Source organism: Scyliorhinus torazame, chromosome 9 (genome assembly GCF_047496885.1).
Source record: "Scyliorhinus torazame isolate Kashiwa2021f chromosome 9, sScyTor2.1, whole genome shotgun sequence".
Taxonomy (NCBI): domain Eukaryota; kingdom Metazoa; phylum Chordata; class Chondrichthyes; order Carcharhiniformes; family Scyliorhinidae; genus Scyliorhinus; species Scyliorhinus torazame.
The window spans coordinates 40,172,348-40,190,148 of NC_092715.1; the positions used below are offsets into that span (position 1 = coordinate 40,172,348).

General features: G+C 48.0%; 1 protein-coding gene and 1 long non-coding RNA gene across 2 annotated transcripts in view; one reads left to right on the forward strand and one right to left on the reverse strand.

Moving 5' to 3' along the window:
- The window catches only part of LOC140429165 (uncharacterized), a 70,997-nt gene that overhangs the window by 41,114 nt on the left and 12,082 nt on the right, over positions 1–17,801 (forward strand). The gene's annotated exons all lie outside the window — the stretch shown is intronic.
- The window catches only part of LOC140429164 (N(4)-(Beta-N-acetylglucosaminyl)-L-asparaginase-like), a 52,807-nt gene that overhangs the window by 14,644 nt on the left and 20,362 nt on the right, over positions 1–17,801 (reverse strand). Inside the window, exon 8 of the mRNA XM_072515805.1 lies at positions 6,116–6,249. Coding sequence (XP_072371906.1) covers positions 6,116–6,249 — 134 coding nt within the window. The remainder of the gene's footprint in view (positions 1–6,115; positions 6,250–17,801) is intronic.

Sequence of the window (17,801 nt, forward strand, 5' to 3'; positions counted from 1 at the left end):
TTTTCAATGTCCCGACGTTCTCTCCTCTCGCGCTGTTTTCAATGTCCCGGCTCACTCTCCACTCGCGCTGTTTTCAATGTCCCGGCTCACTCTCCACTCGCGCTGTTTTCAATGTCCCGGCTCACTCTCCACTCGCGCTGTTTTCAATGTCCCGGCTTTCTCTCCTCTCGCGCTGTTTTCAATGTCCCGGCTTTCTCTCCTCTCGCGCTGTTTTCAATGTCCCAGCTTTCTCTCCACTCGCGCTGTTTTCAATGTCCCGGCTTTCTCTCCTATCGCGCTGTTTTCAATGTCCCGGCTGTCTCTCCACTCGCGCTGTTTTCAATGTACCGGCTTTCTCTCCTCTCGCGTTGTTTTCAATGTCCCGGCTGTCTCTCCACTCGCGCTGTTTTCAATGTCCCGGCTTTCTCTCCTCTCGCGCTGTTTTCAATGTCCCGGCTTTCTCTCCACTCGCGCTGTTTTCAATGTCCTGGCTGTCTCTCCACTCGCGCTGTTTTCAATGTCCCGGCTGTCTCTCCTCTCGCGCTGTTTTCAATGTCCCGGCTGTCTCTCCACTCGCGCTGTTTTCAATGTCCCGGCTCACTCTCCACTCGCGCTGTTTTCAATGTCCCGGCTTTCTCTCCACTCGCGCTGTTTTCAATGTCCCGGCTTTCTCTCCTCCCGCGCTGTTTTCAATGTCCCGGCTGTCTCTCCTCTCGCGCTGTTTTCAATGTCCCGGCTGTCTCTCCACTCGCGCTGTTTTCAATGTCCCGGCTGTCTCTCCACTCGCGCTGTTTTCAATGTCCCGGCTGTCTCTCCACTCGCGCTGTTTTCAGACTGTTTAAGTCTTGATGAGATGACAAACCTCAGGCCAGGGCAGTGTGTATATCATGTCACAGCACTAGCAGAATCTGGATAAAAGAAGGGACATTGGGATACATAATCAGTGACAACCTGTGAACTCCGGGAGCAACCACTGCAGAAGAGGAACCCTGAACTCGAGAAGAAGATATTCACAGATTGTAGCCTGGCCTGCCTGATTCACAAGTGTGGGTAATTCCCAGATCTTAGTACTGTTATTTGAATGGAAATAACGTGCAAGGACACAGGGAAAGGCCGGAGAATGGAACAAAGTCAAACTGCTCATTTGGAGAGCTAGTGCAGACATGGCGGGCCGAATGTCCTCCTTCTGTGCAGTAACAATTGTGATTCCGATTCAGTTGATCTGTGTGAATCTGCAAAGCAGCCGCAGTAATCTTACAACAAAGGGAGGAGAATGCAATTGTGCAGTTACTGTCTGGAATGATTAGGAATTACTTGAATAAATATCTCAATATTCAGTCTGAAACTCTGCAGTATTTAATTCGTCAACAACACCTCCTTGTGCACACCTACTTCAATTTCTTGCCACGGAACAGGTGGATTTGGTTATTCTTAAATCTTGCACATTTTCCAAATCTCAATTCTCCACCTCGCGAAGTCACAAACGTGAACTGCGTTCAGGTGGAGAATCAGGCCTCCGGCCAAAATCGAGGCTTGCGCCTGCCGCCAATTCGAGCTTTGTTCCGGAGCACAGCATTCTTCTTGAGCAGATATGTCTTGGGTCACTCCCCTAACCTCTAAATCATAACTTGCTTAACTTATTATACTTTTGAAAATTAGTGCAGAGAGATAGGAGCCCTCCCAGCCCTTGTAAAATTACATTTCATAAAAAACGGTTCTAATGAATACCGAACTCTGTAAAACATCATTAGTTGTGCAGAAGAGTTTTGTGTGCTTTTTTTTTTTAAAAAGGAGTTATTTTGTTTCCCAAAAAACCCAGGGTTCTAGAATCACGTATGGAATAATTGTCCCTTTACCTATTAAGCAAACTGGCTAAATAGAAATAGTGGGAAAAAGTCCCAGAGAAAAGTTTAATCCAAAGCTCATTAAAACTTAAACTAAAGAGCTGGTAATTGACTTCAGGAAGCAAAGTACTGTACACACCCCTGTCAGCATCAACAGGGCCGAGGTGGAGATGGTTAGCAGTTTCAAATTCCTAGGGATGCACATCTCCAAAAATCTGTCCTGGTCCACCCACGTCGACGCTACCACCAAGAAAGCACAACAGCACCTATACTTCCTAAGGAAACTTAGGAAATTCGGCATGTCCACATTGACTCTTACCAACTTTTACAGATGCACCATAGAAAGCATCCTACCGGGCTGCATCACAGCCTGGTATGGCAACTGCTCAGCCCAGGACCGCAAGAAACTTCAGAGAGTCGTAAACACCGCCCAGTCCATCACACGAACCTGCCTCCCATCCATTGACTCCATCTACACCTCCCGCTGCCTGGGGAAAGTGGGCAGTATAATCAAAGATCCCTCCCACCCGGCTTACTCACTCTTCCAACTTCTTCCATCGGGTAGGAGATACAGAAGTCTGAGAACACGCACGAACAGACTCAAAAACAGCTTCATCCCCACTGTCACCAGACTCCTAAATGACCCTCTTATGGACTGCCTTTATTAACACTACACCCTGTATGCTTCATCCGATGCCAGTGCTTATGTAGTTACATTGTCTATGTTGTGTTGCCCTATTATGTATTTTCTTTTATTCCCTTTTTTTCTCATGTACTTAATGATCTGCTGAGCTGCTCGCAGAAAAATACTTTTCACTGTACCTCGGTACACGTGACAATAAACAAATCCAATCCAATCATGCCATCAAAATTACTATTTTTGACAACCCACCTGAGCCTGACATCTATGTCATTCTTTTGACAAAAGCTACTAGTTACAAAATGTGCCCTAGACAGGGAAAAGAACCAACAATCCATTTGTTTTGATATTCAGAGCCCAAGTACTAGATCCTGCGCATTGTTTGAAATTAGTCATTCTTACATTACCCTGATGAGTGCAAGACTAAAAACGTTGGCAGCATAGAACATAGAACGATACAGCGCAGTACAGGCCCTTCGGCCCACGATGTTGCACCGAAACAAAACCCATCTAACCTACATTATGCCATTATCATCCATATGCTTATCCAATAAACTTTTAAATGCCCTCAATGTTGGCGAGTTCACTACCGTTGCAGGTAGGGCATTCCACGGCCTCACTACTCTTTGCGTAAAGAACCTACCTCTGACCTCTGTCCTATATCTATTACTCCTCAGTTTAAAGCTATGTCCCCTCGTGCCAGCCATTTCCATCCGCGGGAGAAGGCTCTCACTGTCCACCCTATCTAACCCCCTGATCATTTTGTATGCCTCTATTAAGTCTCCTCTTAACCTTCTTCTCTCTAACGAAAACAACCTCAAGTCCATCAGCCTTTCCTCATAAGATTTTCCCTCCATACCAGGCAACATCCTGGTAAATCTCCTCTGCACCCGCTCCAAAGCCTCCACATCCTTCCTATAATGCGGTGACCAGAACTGTACGCAATACTCCAAATGCGGCCGTACCAGAGTTTTGTACAGCTGCAACATGACCTCCTGACTCCGGAACTCAATCCCTCTACCAATAAAGGCCAACACTCCATAGGCCTTCTTCACAACCCTATCAACCTGGGTGGCAACTTTCAGGGATCTATGTACATGGACACCTAGATCCCTCTGCTCATCCACACTTCCAAGAACTTTACCATTAGCCAAATATTCCGCATTCCTGTTATTCCTTCCAAAGTGAATCACCTCACACTTCTCTATATTAAACTCCATTTGCCACCTCTCAGCCCAGCTCTGCAGCTTATCTATATCCCTCTGTAACCTGCTACATCCTTCCACACTGTCGACAACACCACCGAATTTAGTATCGTCTGCAAATTTACTCACCCACCCTTCTGCGCCTTCCTCTAGGTCATTGATAAAAATGACAAACAGCAACGGCCCCAGAACAGATCCTTGTGGTACTCCACTTGTAACTGAACTCCATTCTGAACATTTCCCATCAACCACCACCCTCTGTCTTCTTTCAGCTAGCCAATTTCTGATTCATATCTCTAAATCACCCTCAATCCCCAGCCTCCGTATTTTCTGCAAGAGCCTACCGTGGGGAACCTTATCAAACGCTTTGCTGAAATCCATATACACCACATCAACTGCTCTACCCTCGTCTACCTGTTCAGTCACCTTCTCAAAGAACTCGATAAGGTTTGTGAGGCATGACCTACCCTTCACAAAGCCATGCTGACTATCCCTGATCATATTATTCCTATCTAGATGATTATAAATCTTGTCTCTTATAATCCCCTCCAAGACTTTACCCACTACAGACGTGAGGCTCACCGGTCTATAGTTGCCGGGGTTGTCTCTGCTCCCCTTTTTGAACAAAGGGACCACATTTGCTATCCTCCAGTCCTCTGGCACTATTCCTGTAGCCAATGATGACATAAAAATCAAAGCCAAAGGTCCAGCAATCTCTTCCCTGGCCTCCCAGAGAATCCTTGGATTCATGTCTCTGTCTTGTCTGAAAATTACAAACCGATAGACTGTTCCTGCATTACAGATACATAAAAACATTTGAGTTAGGAGCATGAGTAGGCCATTCGTCCCTTCGAGCCTGTTCCACCATTCAATAAGAGCACGGATGATCTGACAGTAACTTGGCCTACCCTCGCTAACCTTTCACCCCTTGTTAATCAACAGCTTGGTCGGCCAGCATCTGCGGAGAGAAACAGAATTAATGGGCTGGATTCTCCGATCCGACAGCTATGTCCGCAGGATCCGTCGGGTCTTATGACCAGAAAGTCGGCACCGCCACCGCACCGGTGTGGGGCTAGCAGCTGCGCAGCGTAAAGCTTTACCTGCGGATACGGCTGGGGAATGGCCAGGTCCATGGTCGCGCTTGCGCACGGCGGCGGCCTGCAGCGGCCGTGCTCAGACCCAGCCTGCCAAAAACAGCTCCCCTGTAGCCAGCCTCGCCACCCCAGGACCACCCCCACCAGTCCCCCCAGCATCCGCCAAAGTCCCCCCCAGCCGTTGGAACGGCTTCCCTCCCAACTGTGGCGGCGCTGGAATCAGTCCTCAGCCACCAAGCGAGGTCCCCGACCAGTATGAGCACACGTGTCCCACGCCGTTGGGTACTTGACCCATCAGGAGCGGAGCATCGGGGGAGGGCCTCAGGTAACGTCCCGAGGCCGTCCGTACGGCATGCGGCATATTTCCCGAGTACGCCATTTTTGAAGGGGCGGAGCATCGCAAAAACAACGCCGCCACTGATTTTGATGTAAACGGGGATTCTCTGGCCAATTGGCAAACGCGATTTCAGAGTCATCGATTGGAGAATCCCGCCCAATGTTTCTGGAGGATGATCTTTCATCAGACTGGAAGAAGTTGGAATTGTAGTAAGTTTCCAGGTCAAATGGGGGTGAGGGGTAATGAAGATTTGTGATGGGGTAGAGGACTGGAGAAATTAAACGAGAAAGGAATTGACGTTGTAGGGCCAGAGTGGTAATTGGGACCAGTAAAGAAACAAAAGATGTGTCTAAAGGAGGTGTGAATGGCTACATGAAGAAGAACTGCTGTCTTAAAAGCAAAAAAAAAAGCATGATTACATCGTATAACGTACAAAGAAAAGGAAACAAAATGAGCGCAAAAATAATGGACAGAAATCACGGAATTGAAATGTTGAGTCTTGAAGCTTCAAATTGCTGAATTAAGAGATTATTTCACTGAATTCCTTCCTATTAGCTAGCCATTAGGTAATATCTTACTCAATTAGCTTATAGTTTGGTAGAATTGAATTGAACACTGCTAAATAGGGACATCAACACTTTTTGTCTTGTACTTATCAGGATATCTACATACAAATGTCACCATGCATTCCACCTTTTCCAATTTAACACAAGCTTGGGAGACAGCCATTCCCTGGTTCATTCCCCACAGCAATGACTTGATCAGGGTGGATCTGCATGGTTTGAATTTGGCAGTTAACTGTTCTCTGCTGCATTTTCCATGGCAATGCCTCGACCAATCAGAGTCCATTTGCCAACCAATCAGCAATCTATTCTCATGAAGTATAAATTGTTGCTCCCTTTACATTTGGTATTCTTGTGAATTATCTTTCGGACTGTCAGGTGAGAAGCTTTGACAATTTATGTCTTTTTTAAGCAATATTTATTCATCTGAGAGGGTTTGTTTTGAACACTTACCATAACCCCCAGTTCTGTTAGCACAGATCATGGCACCAAAAAGCTTTGGGTAATACTTCTGAATTCTTTTGATAGCATTCTGACAAGCTGCGGTTGGTTCAATCCCCATTCTCATATATTCCACTGCTTGGTAACTAAATTGAGACAAAAACACCAAAATGTCCACATTAAAAAAAGTCAAAAGCAAAATCATTCATTTTCTACAACAATCTTATCAAGCATTTTTGTCGGCAGTTCAATCCCTGTTTATCGGTGAAATCGTTTTTCAAATGCTAAATGATTTTAATAAACACACATCAGGCATTGTTCATTTCTGAACCACCGCAATATATGCAGCATAAAGAACATCGAGGTTATACCCATCAGGAAAGAGAAGACAGAGGTAAACTTAGGGAGGTCTTCATGACTATGAAAGGGTTTGATAGGAAAGGCCCAGAAGATGTTTCTATTCGTGGGCAGACCAGGGGCCGGATTCTCCGCAGCCACACGCCAAACCCGTGGCCGGCGCAGGGGTGGAAATCCACTTTCACGCCGTTAATTGGGCCTGGGGCCGGTCCACCGATTCTCTGGGCCCCGAAAATCAGTGTGACCACGGAGTATGCCACGCCGTCGGGAGGTCATTGCCAGAGGCCCGCACAGCAATCCTCCGCTCCCGACCGGCCGAGTTCCCGATGGTATGAAACCACCTATTGTCGGTCGGGATGCTGGCGTGGCGGCTGCGGACTCAGTCTGTGGCCGCCCTAGTCGGGGGCGGGGGGGATCGGAGGCCAGGGGGGGCCTAATAGGCGGCCGGGGATTTAATCTGCGCGGTTTCAGCCTCAGGCGCGTGGCCGATCGGGGGGACGGGTGGGGGACTCTCTTTTCTCTGTGTGGCTCCGTAGTCTGAGCCCGCCATGGAGCTCAACGCGGCCGCTGGAGGCCGCCACCATGCGCATGCGCAAACTCCAAATCGGAAGTGCGAGGGCCCGTATCCGCAGCTAAAGCTGTTTTCTCCGGGTCCCTGCTAGCCCCCTGCAGGGCATTGAATTAGTTCAATTTTTTTATTTGAATTTCGGGAGTAAGACCCCACTGTTTTTACGCCGCCGTGGGAACATAGTCTCATTTTGGGAGAATCCAGGGGCACGAATATTAGGTAGTCCACAACCTACAAGGCACATGTCATGAGTGTGCTGGAATACGTTCCCCTTGCCTGGATGAGTATAGCTTCAACAAGGAGCAGCCCACTTGATCACTAGCCCTTCCACAAACATTTACCCCTTCCACAAACTTTCACACCCTCCACCTACGATGCACAGTAGCAGCAATGCGCATCGTCTACAAGATGCACTGCAGGAACTCACCAAGGCTCCATATCCATACAATCCATGGAATCCCAACAGTGCAAAAGGAGGCCATTCGGCCCATTGAGTCCGCACTGACCCTCTGAAAGAGCAACCTACCCAGGCCTACTGTCAGTTGCCTGTTTAATCTTGAACTTCTCCGACACTGAGCACATATTAAATACAACATACGATTATAAATGCATTAAAATTATGATAGTTGTGCCAAAAATATTGAACAGAATAAAACACTCATTTCCAAAGATGGTTTAACCAGTCATACAGATTAGTGGGTCGGAACAGCAATCGTACCTATCAACATGCTAGTGTGGCACTGTGAGAATCAAAACGGACGTTGTAATGTTGAAATTGGGTGGCAATTTATGACTGTACGTGTAAACGATGTAATTCGAACATCGTAAAGTGTAAACAATGTAATTCGAACATTGTAAAGTCGAGGACCACCTTTAGTTGAAAGGCCAAGGACCTTTCCTTATAATGAAGGAATAATTGTCGTGTTATTGTAATCGGGCGTGCATTCTACAGGCCAGCAGAAGGAGCAAAATTTCATGACTATATTCTAAATCTGATGATCCATATTTCTGAAATGCTCTTCCACTGAAATATGCTTCATCTGGAATAAAAGGCTCAGCACCAACATCAATACAAAACTGACCGAGTGACAGGAAACAGAGAGTCGTTAAGAATGGCTATTTTTCTGGAGACTTCCAGTGACGGCGGGCAAGAGGCAGCCGCACACTGGAGGACTCCCATTCGGGAACGGAATCTTCAGGGTCTTAACGCCCGGTCCCAGGGACAGCATCCAGCAGAGGGCAGTAGAGCAGAGCTGCTGATTGGCCGTTGCAGGGGAAATTTGCATACGTCCGTGTGCTCACCCTAACTTGGAGGCGTATCTGAACAAGAGACCGTAGCTGTTCAAGTGAAGACAAGCATCCAGCAGAGGGCAGTAGAGCAGAGCTGCTGATAGGCCGTTGCAGGGGAAATTTACATACGTCTGTGTGCTCACCCTAACTTGGAGGTGGTTTGTGGAGGAGCTCTTGTCAAGTGACACTTAACCCCGAACCAACCGCTGTAAGGATCAAGAGGAAGGCTCGAGGGCAGGTAGAAGTGGAAAGTTGAATCGTGACGTCACAGCCTGCAGGTAAGGGATTGGCTGGTGACTGGTAAGTAGTTTTTATTTATTTTCCCTCAGGTGTTATCGTGCGGGGTGCAGAGGTTGCTATGTGAGTGCTTGCTGAGAAGGGGAGTGAATAACAGGTAAGCTCTTTCTTTTTTTTTTATCTGGAGGGGATGACAGGGAAGGTAACGCAATGTTCCTCCTGCAGAATGTTTGAGGTGAGGGCTGCCGTCAGTGTCCCTGCTGATTTCATCTGTGGGAAGTGCACCCATCTCCAGCTCCTCAGAAACCGCGTTAGGGAGCTGGAGTTGGATGAACTTCGGATCATTCGGGAGGCAGAGGTGGTCATAGATAGAAGCTTCAGGGATGTAGTTACTCCGAAGAATAAAGATAGATGGGTGACGGTGAGAGGGGCTGGGAGGAAGCAGTCAGTACAGGGATCCCCTGTGGCCATTCCCCTTAGTATCAAGTATACCGCTTTGGATACTGTTGGGGACGACGACTTACCAGGCTTAAGCCATGGGGTACAGGTCTCTGGCACAGAGTCTGTCCCTGTTGCTCAGAAGGGAAGGGGGGAGAGGAGTAGAGCATTAGTCATTGGAGACTCCATAGTTAGGGGGATAGATAGGAGATTCTGTGGGAACGAGAGAGACTCGCGGTTGGTGTGTTGCCTCCGAGGTGCCAGGGTGCATGATGTCTCGGATCGTGTTTTCGGGATCCTTAAGGGGGTTGGGGGAGCAGTCCCAAGTCGTGGTCCACATAGGTACCAACGACATAGGTAGGAAAAGCGATGGCGATGTAAGGCAGGAATTCAGGGAGCTAGGGTGGAAACTTAGATCTAGGACAAACAGAGTTATGATCTCTGGGTTGTTACCTGTGCCACGTGATAGCGAGACGAGGAATAGGGAGAGAGAGGAGTTGAACACGTGGCTACAGGGATGGTGCAGGAGGGAGGGTTTCAGATTTCTGGATAATTGGGGCTTATTCTGGGGTCGGTGGGACCTCTAGAGACGGGATGGTCTGCACCTGGACCAGAGGAGTACCAATATTCTGGGGGGGGGAAATTTGCTAATGCTCTTCGGGAGGGTTTAAACTAGTTCAGCAGGGGCTTGGGAACCTGAAATATAGCGCCAGTATACAGGAGGTTGAGAGTAGTGAGGCCATGAGTAGGGTTTCAAAATTGCAGGAGTGTACCGGCAGGTAGGAAGGTGGTTTAAAGTGTGTCTTCTTCAATGCCAGGAGCATCCGGAATAAGGTGAGTGAACTTGCGGCATGGGTTGGTACCTGGGACTTCGATGTTGTGGCCATTTCGGAGACATGGATAGAGCAGGGACAGGAATGGTTGTTGCAGGTGCCGGGATTTAGATATTTCAGTAAGCTCAGGGAAGGTGGTAAAAGAGGGGGAGGGGTGGCATTGTTAGTCAAGGACAGTGTTACGGTGGCAGAAAGGACGTTTGATGAGGACCCGTCTACTGAGGTAGTATGGGCTGAGGTTAGAAACAGGAAAGGAGAATTCACCCAGTTAGGGGTTTTCTATAGGCCTCTGACAAGTTCCAGAGATGTAGAGGAGAGGATTGCAAAGATGATTCTGGATAGGAGCGAAAGCAACAGGGTAGTTGTTATGGGGGACTTTAACTTTCCAAATATTGACTGGAAACGCTATAGTTCGAGTACATTAGATGGGTCCATTTTTGTCCAATGTGTGCAGGAGGGTTTCCTGACACAGTATGTAGATAGGCCAACGAGAGGCGAGGCCATATTGGATTTGGTACTGGGTGATGAACCAGGACAGGTGTTAGACTTGGAGGTAGGTGAGCACTTTGGTGATAGTGACTACAATTCGATTACGTTTACTTTAGTGATGGAAAGGGATAGGTATGTACCGCAGGGCAAGAGTTATATCTGGGGGAAAGGCAATTATGATGCGATGAGGCAAGACTTAGGATACATCGGATGGAGAGGAAAACTGCAGGGGATGGGCACAATGGGAATGTGGAGCTTGTTCAAGGAACAGCTACTGCGTGTCCTTGATAAGTATGTACCTGTCAGGCAGGGAGGAAGTGGTCGAGTGAGGGAACCGTGGTTTACTAAAACAGTCGAAACACTTGTCAAGAGGAAGAAGGAGACTTATGTAAAGATGAGACATGAAGGTTCAGTTAGGGCGCTCGAGAGTTACAAGTTAGCTAGGAAGGACCTAAAGAGATAGCTAAGAAGAGCCAGGAGGGGTCATGAGAAGTCTTTGGCAGGCAGGATCAAGGATAACCCTAAAGCTTTCTATAGATATGTCAGGAATAAAAGAATGACTAGGGTAAGAGTAGGGCCAGTCAAGGACAGTAGTGGGAAGTTGTGCTTGCAGTCCGAGGAGATAGGAGTGGTACTAAATGAATATTTTTCGTCAGTATTCACACAGGAAAAAGACAATGTTGTCGAGGAGAATACTGAGATTCAGGCTACTAGACTAGAAGGGCTTGAGGTTCATAAGGAGGAGGTGTTAACAATTCTGGAAAGGGTGAAAATAGATAAGTCACCTGGGCCGGATGGGATTTATCCTAGGATTCTCTGGGAAGCTAGGGAGGAGATTGCTGAGCCTTTGGCCTTGATCTTTAAGTCATCTTTGTCGACAGGAATAGTGCCAGAAGACTGGAGGATAGCAAATGTTGTCCCCTTGTTCAAGAAGAAGAGTAGAGATAACCCCGGTAACTATAGACCAGTGAGCCTTACTTCTGTTGTGGGCAAAATCTTGGAAAGGTTTATAAGAGATAGGATGTATAATCATCTGGAAAGGAATAATTTGATTAGAGATAGTCAACACGGTTTTGTGAAGGGTAGGTCGTGCCTCACAAACCTGATTGAGTTCTTTGAGAAGGTGACCAAACAGGTGGATGAGGGTAAAGCAGTTGATGTGGTGTATATGGATTTCAGTAAAGCGTTTGATAAGGTTCCCCATGGTAGGCTACTGCAGAAAATATGGAGGCATGGGATTCAGAGTGATTTAGCAGTTTGGATCAGAAATTGGATAGCTGGAAGAAGACAAAGGGTGGTGGTTGATGGGAAATGTTCAGACTGGAGTCCAGTTACTAGTGGTGTACCACAAGGATCTGTTTTGGGGCCACTGCTGTTTGTCATTTTTATAAATGACATGGAGGAGGGCGTAGAAGGATGGGTGAGTAAATTTGCAGATGACACTAAAGTCGGTGGAGTTGTGGACAGTGCGGAAGGATGTTACAAGTTACAGAGGGACATAGATAAGCTGCAGCGCTGGGCTGAGAGGTGGCAAATGGAGTTTAATGCAGAAAAGTGTGAGGTGATTCATTTTGGAAGGAATAACAGGAAGACTGAGTACTGGGCTAATGATAGGATTCTTGCAGTGCGGATGAGCAGAGAGATCTCAGTGTCAAAAGAACAAAGAACAAAGAAATGTACAGCACAGGAACAGGCCCTTCGGCCCTCCAAGCCCGTGCCGACCATGCTGCCCGACTAAACTACAATCTTCTACACTACCTGGGGCCGTATCCTTCTATTCCCATCCTATTCATATATTTGTCAAGATGCCCCTTAAATGTCCCTATCGTCCCTGCTTCCACTACCTCCTCCGGTAGCGAGTTCCAGGCACCCTCTACCCTCTGCGTAAAAAACTTGCCTCGTACATCTACTCTAAACCTTGCCCCTCTCACCTTAAACCTATGCCCCCTAGTAATTGACCCCTCTACCCTGGGGAAAAGCCTCTGACTATCCACTCTGTCTATGCCCCTCATAATTTTGTATACCTCTATCAGGTCTCCCCTCAACCTCCTTCGTTCCAGTGAGAACAAACCGAGTTTATTCAACCGCTCCTCATAGCTACTGCCCTCCATACCAGGCAACATTCTGGTAAATCTCTTCTGCACCCTCTCTAAAGCCTCCACATCCTTCTGGTAGTGTGGCGACGAGAATTGAAGACTATACTCCAAGTGTGGCCTAACTAAGGTTCTATACAGCTGCAACATGACTTGCCAATTCTTATACTCAATGCCCCGGCCAATGAAGGCAAGCATGCCGTATGCCTTCTTGACTACCTTCTCCACCTGTGTTGCCCCTTTCAATGACCTGTGGACCTGTACTCCTAGATCTCTTTGACTTTCAATACTCTTGAGGGTTCTACCATTCACTGTATATTCTCTACCTGCATTAGACCTTCCAAAATGCATTACCTCACATTTGTCCGGATTAAACTCCATCTGCCATCTCTCCGCCCAAGTCGCCAGACAATCTAAATCCTGCTGTATCCTCCGACAGTCCTCATCGCTATCCGCAATTCCACCAACCTTTGTGTCATCTGCAAACTTACTAATCAGACCAGTTACATTTTCCTCCAAATCATTTATATATACTACAAAGAGCAACGGTCCCAGCACTGATCCCTGTGGAACACCACTGGTCACAGCCCTCCAATTAGAAAAGCATCCCTCCATTGCTACTCTCTGCCTTCTATGGCCTAGCAAGTTCTGTATCCACCTTGCCAGCTCACCCCTGATCCCGTGTGACATGTACATAGATCCCTGAAAGTTGCCACCCAGGTTGAGAGGGTTGTTAAGAAGGCGTACTGTGTGTTAGCTTTTATTGGTAGAGGGATTGAGTTTAGGAGCCATGAGGTCATGTTGCAGCTATACAACACTCTGGTGCGGCCGCATTTGGAGTATTGCGTGCAATTCTGGTCGCCGCATTATAGGAAGCATGTGGAAGCATTGGAAAGGGTGCAGAGGAGATTTACCAGAATGTTGCCTGGTATGGAGGGAAGATCTTATGAGGAAATGCTGAGGGACTTGAGGCTGTTTTCGTTAGAGAGAAGAAGGTTAAGAGGTGACTTAATTGAGGCATACAAGATGATCAGAGGATTGGATAGGGTGGACAGTGAGAGCTTTTTTACTCGGATAGTGATGTCTAGCACAAGGGGACATACCTTTAAATTGAGGGGAGATAGATATAAGACAGATGTCACAGGTAGGTTCTTTACTCAGAGAGTAGTAAGGGCGTGGAATGCCCTGCTTGCAACAGTAGTGGACTCGCCAACACTAAGGACATTCAAATGGTCATTGGAAAGATATATGGACAATAAGGGAATAGTGTAGATGGGCTTTAGAGTGGTTTCACAGGTCGGCGCAACATCGAGGGCTGAAGGGCCTGTACTGCGCTGTAATGTTCTATGTTCTAATGGCGGCTGCAAAAGCAGTAAGAAGGCACAGTGAGGTGAAATGTCCAAGTTGGGGAAAAAAAAGGCCGTGAATAAAGTGGTGAATGAGTCCACCGGAGAGTGGAAAGCGGAGGCTGGGGCACCAGGGGAGGATGCATTGCTCACGGCAGAAGAAATGACCTAGGTGATAGCCGTGGAACTTGAAAAACAGTTCACAAAGCACATGGAAACTATGAAGAAGGAAATAGGGCGGTATTGAAAGTGCTGGTGGAGGAGGCGATTGCCCCGGTGAGGGCGGGGATATCGAGTGCAGTGGCGGAGGTGTGGGAGCAAGGTGAGATACTGAAGGAAGTGGAAGAGGCATTATCGCAGCACAGTGATCAACTCACCTCGATGAGGAATGTGATAGAGACCAACAAGGGTCTGCAAGCCAAAATGGAAGACCTGTAAAACCGATCCAGGTGGCAGAATCTGAGGATTGTGGGTCTGCCCGAAGGAGTGGAAGGCCTGAGGCCGACGGAGTATTTTGCCACGATGTTGGCGAAGCTATTGGGGGAGGGGCACGATCCCTCCCGATATGAACTGGATCGGGTTCATCGGTCGTGGAGGCCTATACCAAAGGTGAGTGCGCTGCCAAGAGTATTTCCGTAGGTACAGCATGAAGGAGATGGTCCTGTGCTGGACAAAGCAGAAGTGGGTGGTGCAGTGGGCTGGAGCTGGTATACGCATATACCAGGAATTTACAGTGGAGCTGGCGAGGAGGCGGGCTGCCTTCAGCCGGGTGAAGAAGGCTCTGTACATCAGCAAGGTGCAGTGCGGCATAGTATATCCAGCTAAGTTGAGGGTGACCTACAAATCCAAGGACTTTTATTTTGGGACGGCGGAAGCAGCAGAGGAGTTTGCAAAGGCAGAAGAGCTGTGGCAGAATTGAGAAATGGAAGTGTACCGATGTAGCCTCATGTAACTTTAGTTTTTCACTGCATGTTGGTGTATGTACTCAATGAGTCGACGCTGTATATATTTGGACAAGGGAAGAGATGGGACTTTCATTTGCAATGATGGTTCTTTGGGCTTGGCTGTGTGTGCGTGGGTTGTGTGCAAATGGGGATTTCTTGGTTTTCCTGGGACCGGGCAAGGGGGAAGGAGACCCGGGCGGGGGTCTCCACGCTGGCCGGTATGAGCCGGGCAATGAACGGGAGCGAGGTGGGGGGAGGGGCTGTGGCCATCAGAGCCTGGCAGAACAGGTTCCGGCGAGTCTAGCCGGGGTGAAAAATTGGGGGAAGAACCGAGGTTGGGGAGAGGAGTTTACAAGAGGAAGTGGGGGGGGGGAGGAGTCTGGGGGTGGTGGGGGTGGTGTCTACAATTCATGGGTGTCATTCACAGTACTCTTTCGAGGATTGGATGGCATTGAATATTAGGGGGAGGGGTTGTAGTGTGGACTCCATATGTCAATGGTGACCATAGGCGATTCCTGATTCCTTTTTTTTCTTCTTTTTTCCACCTTGTGGGGGGTTTGTTTTATTTGACGCTTATATTGTCAGGTGGGCCGCTGTTTGGGACGGTGGGAGGATGGGATTGCTGTTGCTGATAAGGGGATTGACGTTGTATTTGTTACCGTTCACTGTTTGTTGGTGGGGTGTAAACTCTGAGGAAAATGTGAAAATGGAGAATAAAAATATATATTTTTAAATGAATGGCTATTTTTCTGCCTGGAGGAGGATTTCTAATGGGGCTCCCCAGACGTTTGTATCAGGACCCCCTGCTCTTCCTGATATATATTAATGACCTAGATGTCTATGTACAGACATAGACAAGGGGCTGGTTTAGCACAGGGCTAAATAGCTGGCTTTTAAAGCAGACCAAGGCAGGCCAGCAGCACGTTTCAATTCCCGTACCAGCCTCCCCGAACAGGCGCTGGAATGTGGCAACTAGGGGCTTTTCACAGTATCTTCATTTGAAGTCTACTTGTGACAATAAGCAATTTTCATTTCATTTCATTATGTAATTTGCGGATAACACACAATTAGGAAATATTGTGAACTGCGAGGAGGACAGTTTAGAACTTCAAAAAGGACATGGATAGCTTGGTAAAATGGGCAGAAAACTGGCAAATGAAACAAATGCATAGAGGTGTCAAGTGATTAACGTTGGTAGGAAGAACAGGGGGAGAAGGTTTGCCATATAAGGTATTATTTTAGATGGGGTAAAAGAGCAGAGGGTCCCAGAGGGTTGTGTGCATACCTCTCTGGAGTGATAGGGCAGGTTGACAGTGTAGTTATTAAAGCATTTGGGTTTTATGAATAGGCACTCAGAATGCAAAAGCAAGGAAGTTATGATAATACTGGGTCAGTCACAACTGGAGCATTGCATCTAGTTCTGGGCATGAAAAAGAAAATGCTGGAAAATCTCAGCAGCTCTGGCAGCATCTGTAGGGAGAGAAAAGAGCTAACGTTTCGAGTCTGATGACTCTTTGTCAAAGCCCTGGGCAGTTCTGGGCACCACGGGCTGGATTCTCTGATCCCCAGCGTCAAAATCGCGTTCAGCGACGGGGGAGAGAACCCCTGATAAAGACGGAATCGGGGGGCGGCGCCGCTTTCGCGATGCACCGCCCCCTGAAAAGCGTATCCACACCATCCTCACGTTGGCTGAGGCGCGCCCCGCAATTCTCTCCCCGACCGGCCGAGTTCCCAACGGCGTGGGTCGCGTGTGGTCTCACCCGTCAAGAACTCAGTGTGGCGGCTGCGGACTCAGTCCAGCACCACCAGTCGGAGGAGGGCTGATCCGCGAGCGGGGGAGGGCATTATTCGGGGCTGGGGGCACTGTGGAGGGTGGTCTGGTGCATGCGAGCCGACCGAAGGGGGGAACAATTTTTGTGGGCCGAATCTGCGGGCTGCGTCTGCCATGAAGCACGGCGTGGCTGCTGCAGACCGCCGGCGTGCGCATGCACATCCATGGACCCGGCAAAGCTCCAGGCCGTATTGACAGCGAGAGCTGGAAGCTCTACGCTGCCTGGCTGCTAGCCAGCCCGACCCCTCCACCCTCGGAGCAGTGGCCGTTGTGCACCAGTTTTCCTGGCGTTAAACATCGCCTTTTTCACGCCGGCGTGGGGACCTAGCCTCACAAACGAGTATCCAGCCCCATACCTTAGGAAGGATGTGAAAGCATTAGAAAAGATTCAGAAGAATAGTCCCAGGGATGAGGAACTTCAGTGACATGGATAGATTAGAGAAGTAAATTAATCCAAATGGAGGTTGGAGAAGAGAAGGTTGAGAAGAGATATGACATAGAACATAGAACATTGCAGCGCAGTACAGGACCTTCGGCCCTCGATGTTGCGCCGACCTGTGAAACCACTCTAAAGCCCATTTACACTATTCCCTTATCGTCCATATGTCTATCCAATGACCATTTGAATACCCTTAGTGTTGGCGAGTCCACTACTGTTGCAGGCAGTGCATTCCACGCCCTTACTACTCTCTAAGTAAAGAACCTACCTCAGACATCTGTCATATATCTATCTCCCCTCAATTTAAAGCTACGTCCCCTCGTGCTAGACATCACCATCCGAGGAAATAGGCTCTCACTGTCCACCCTATCCAATCCTCTGATCATCTTGTATGTCTCAATTAAGTCACCTCTTAACCTTCTTCTCTCCAACGAAAACAGCCTGAAGTCCCTCAGCCTTTCCTCATAAGATCTTCCCTCCATACCAGACAACATTCTGGTAAATCTCCTCTGCACCCTTTCCAATGCTTCCACATCCTTCCTATAATGCATGATCAGAATTGCACGCAATACTCCAAATGCGGCCGCACCAGAGTTTTGTACAGCTGCAACATGACCTCATGGCTCCGAAACTCAATCCCTCTACCAATAAAAGCTAACACACCGTACGCCTTCTTAACAACCCTCTCAACCTGAATGGCAATTTTCAGGGATCTATGTACATGGACACCGAGATCTTTCTGCTCATCCACACTGACAAGAATCTTACCATTAGCCCAGTACTCTGTCTTCCTGTTATTCCTTCCAAAACAAATCACTTCACACTTTTCTGCA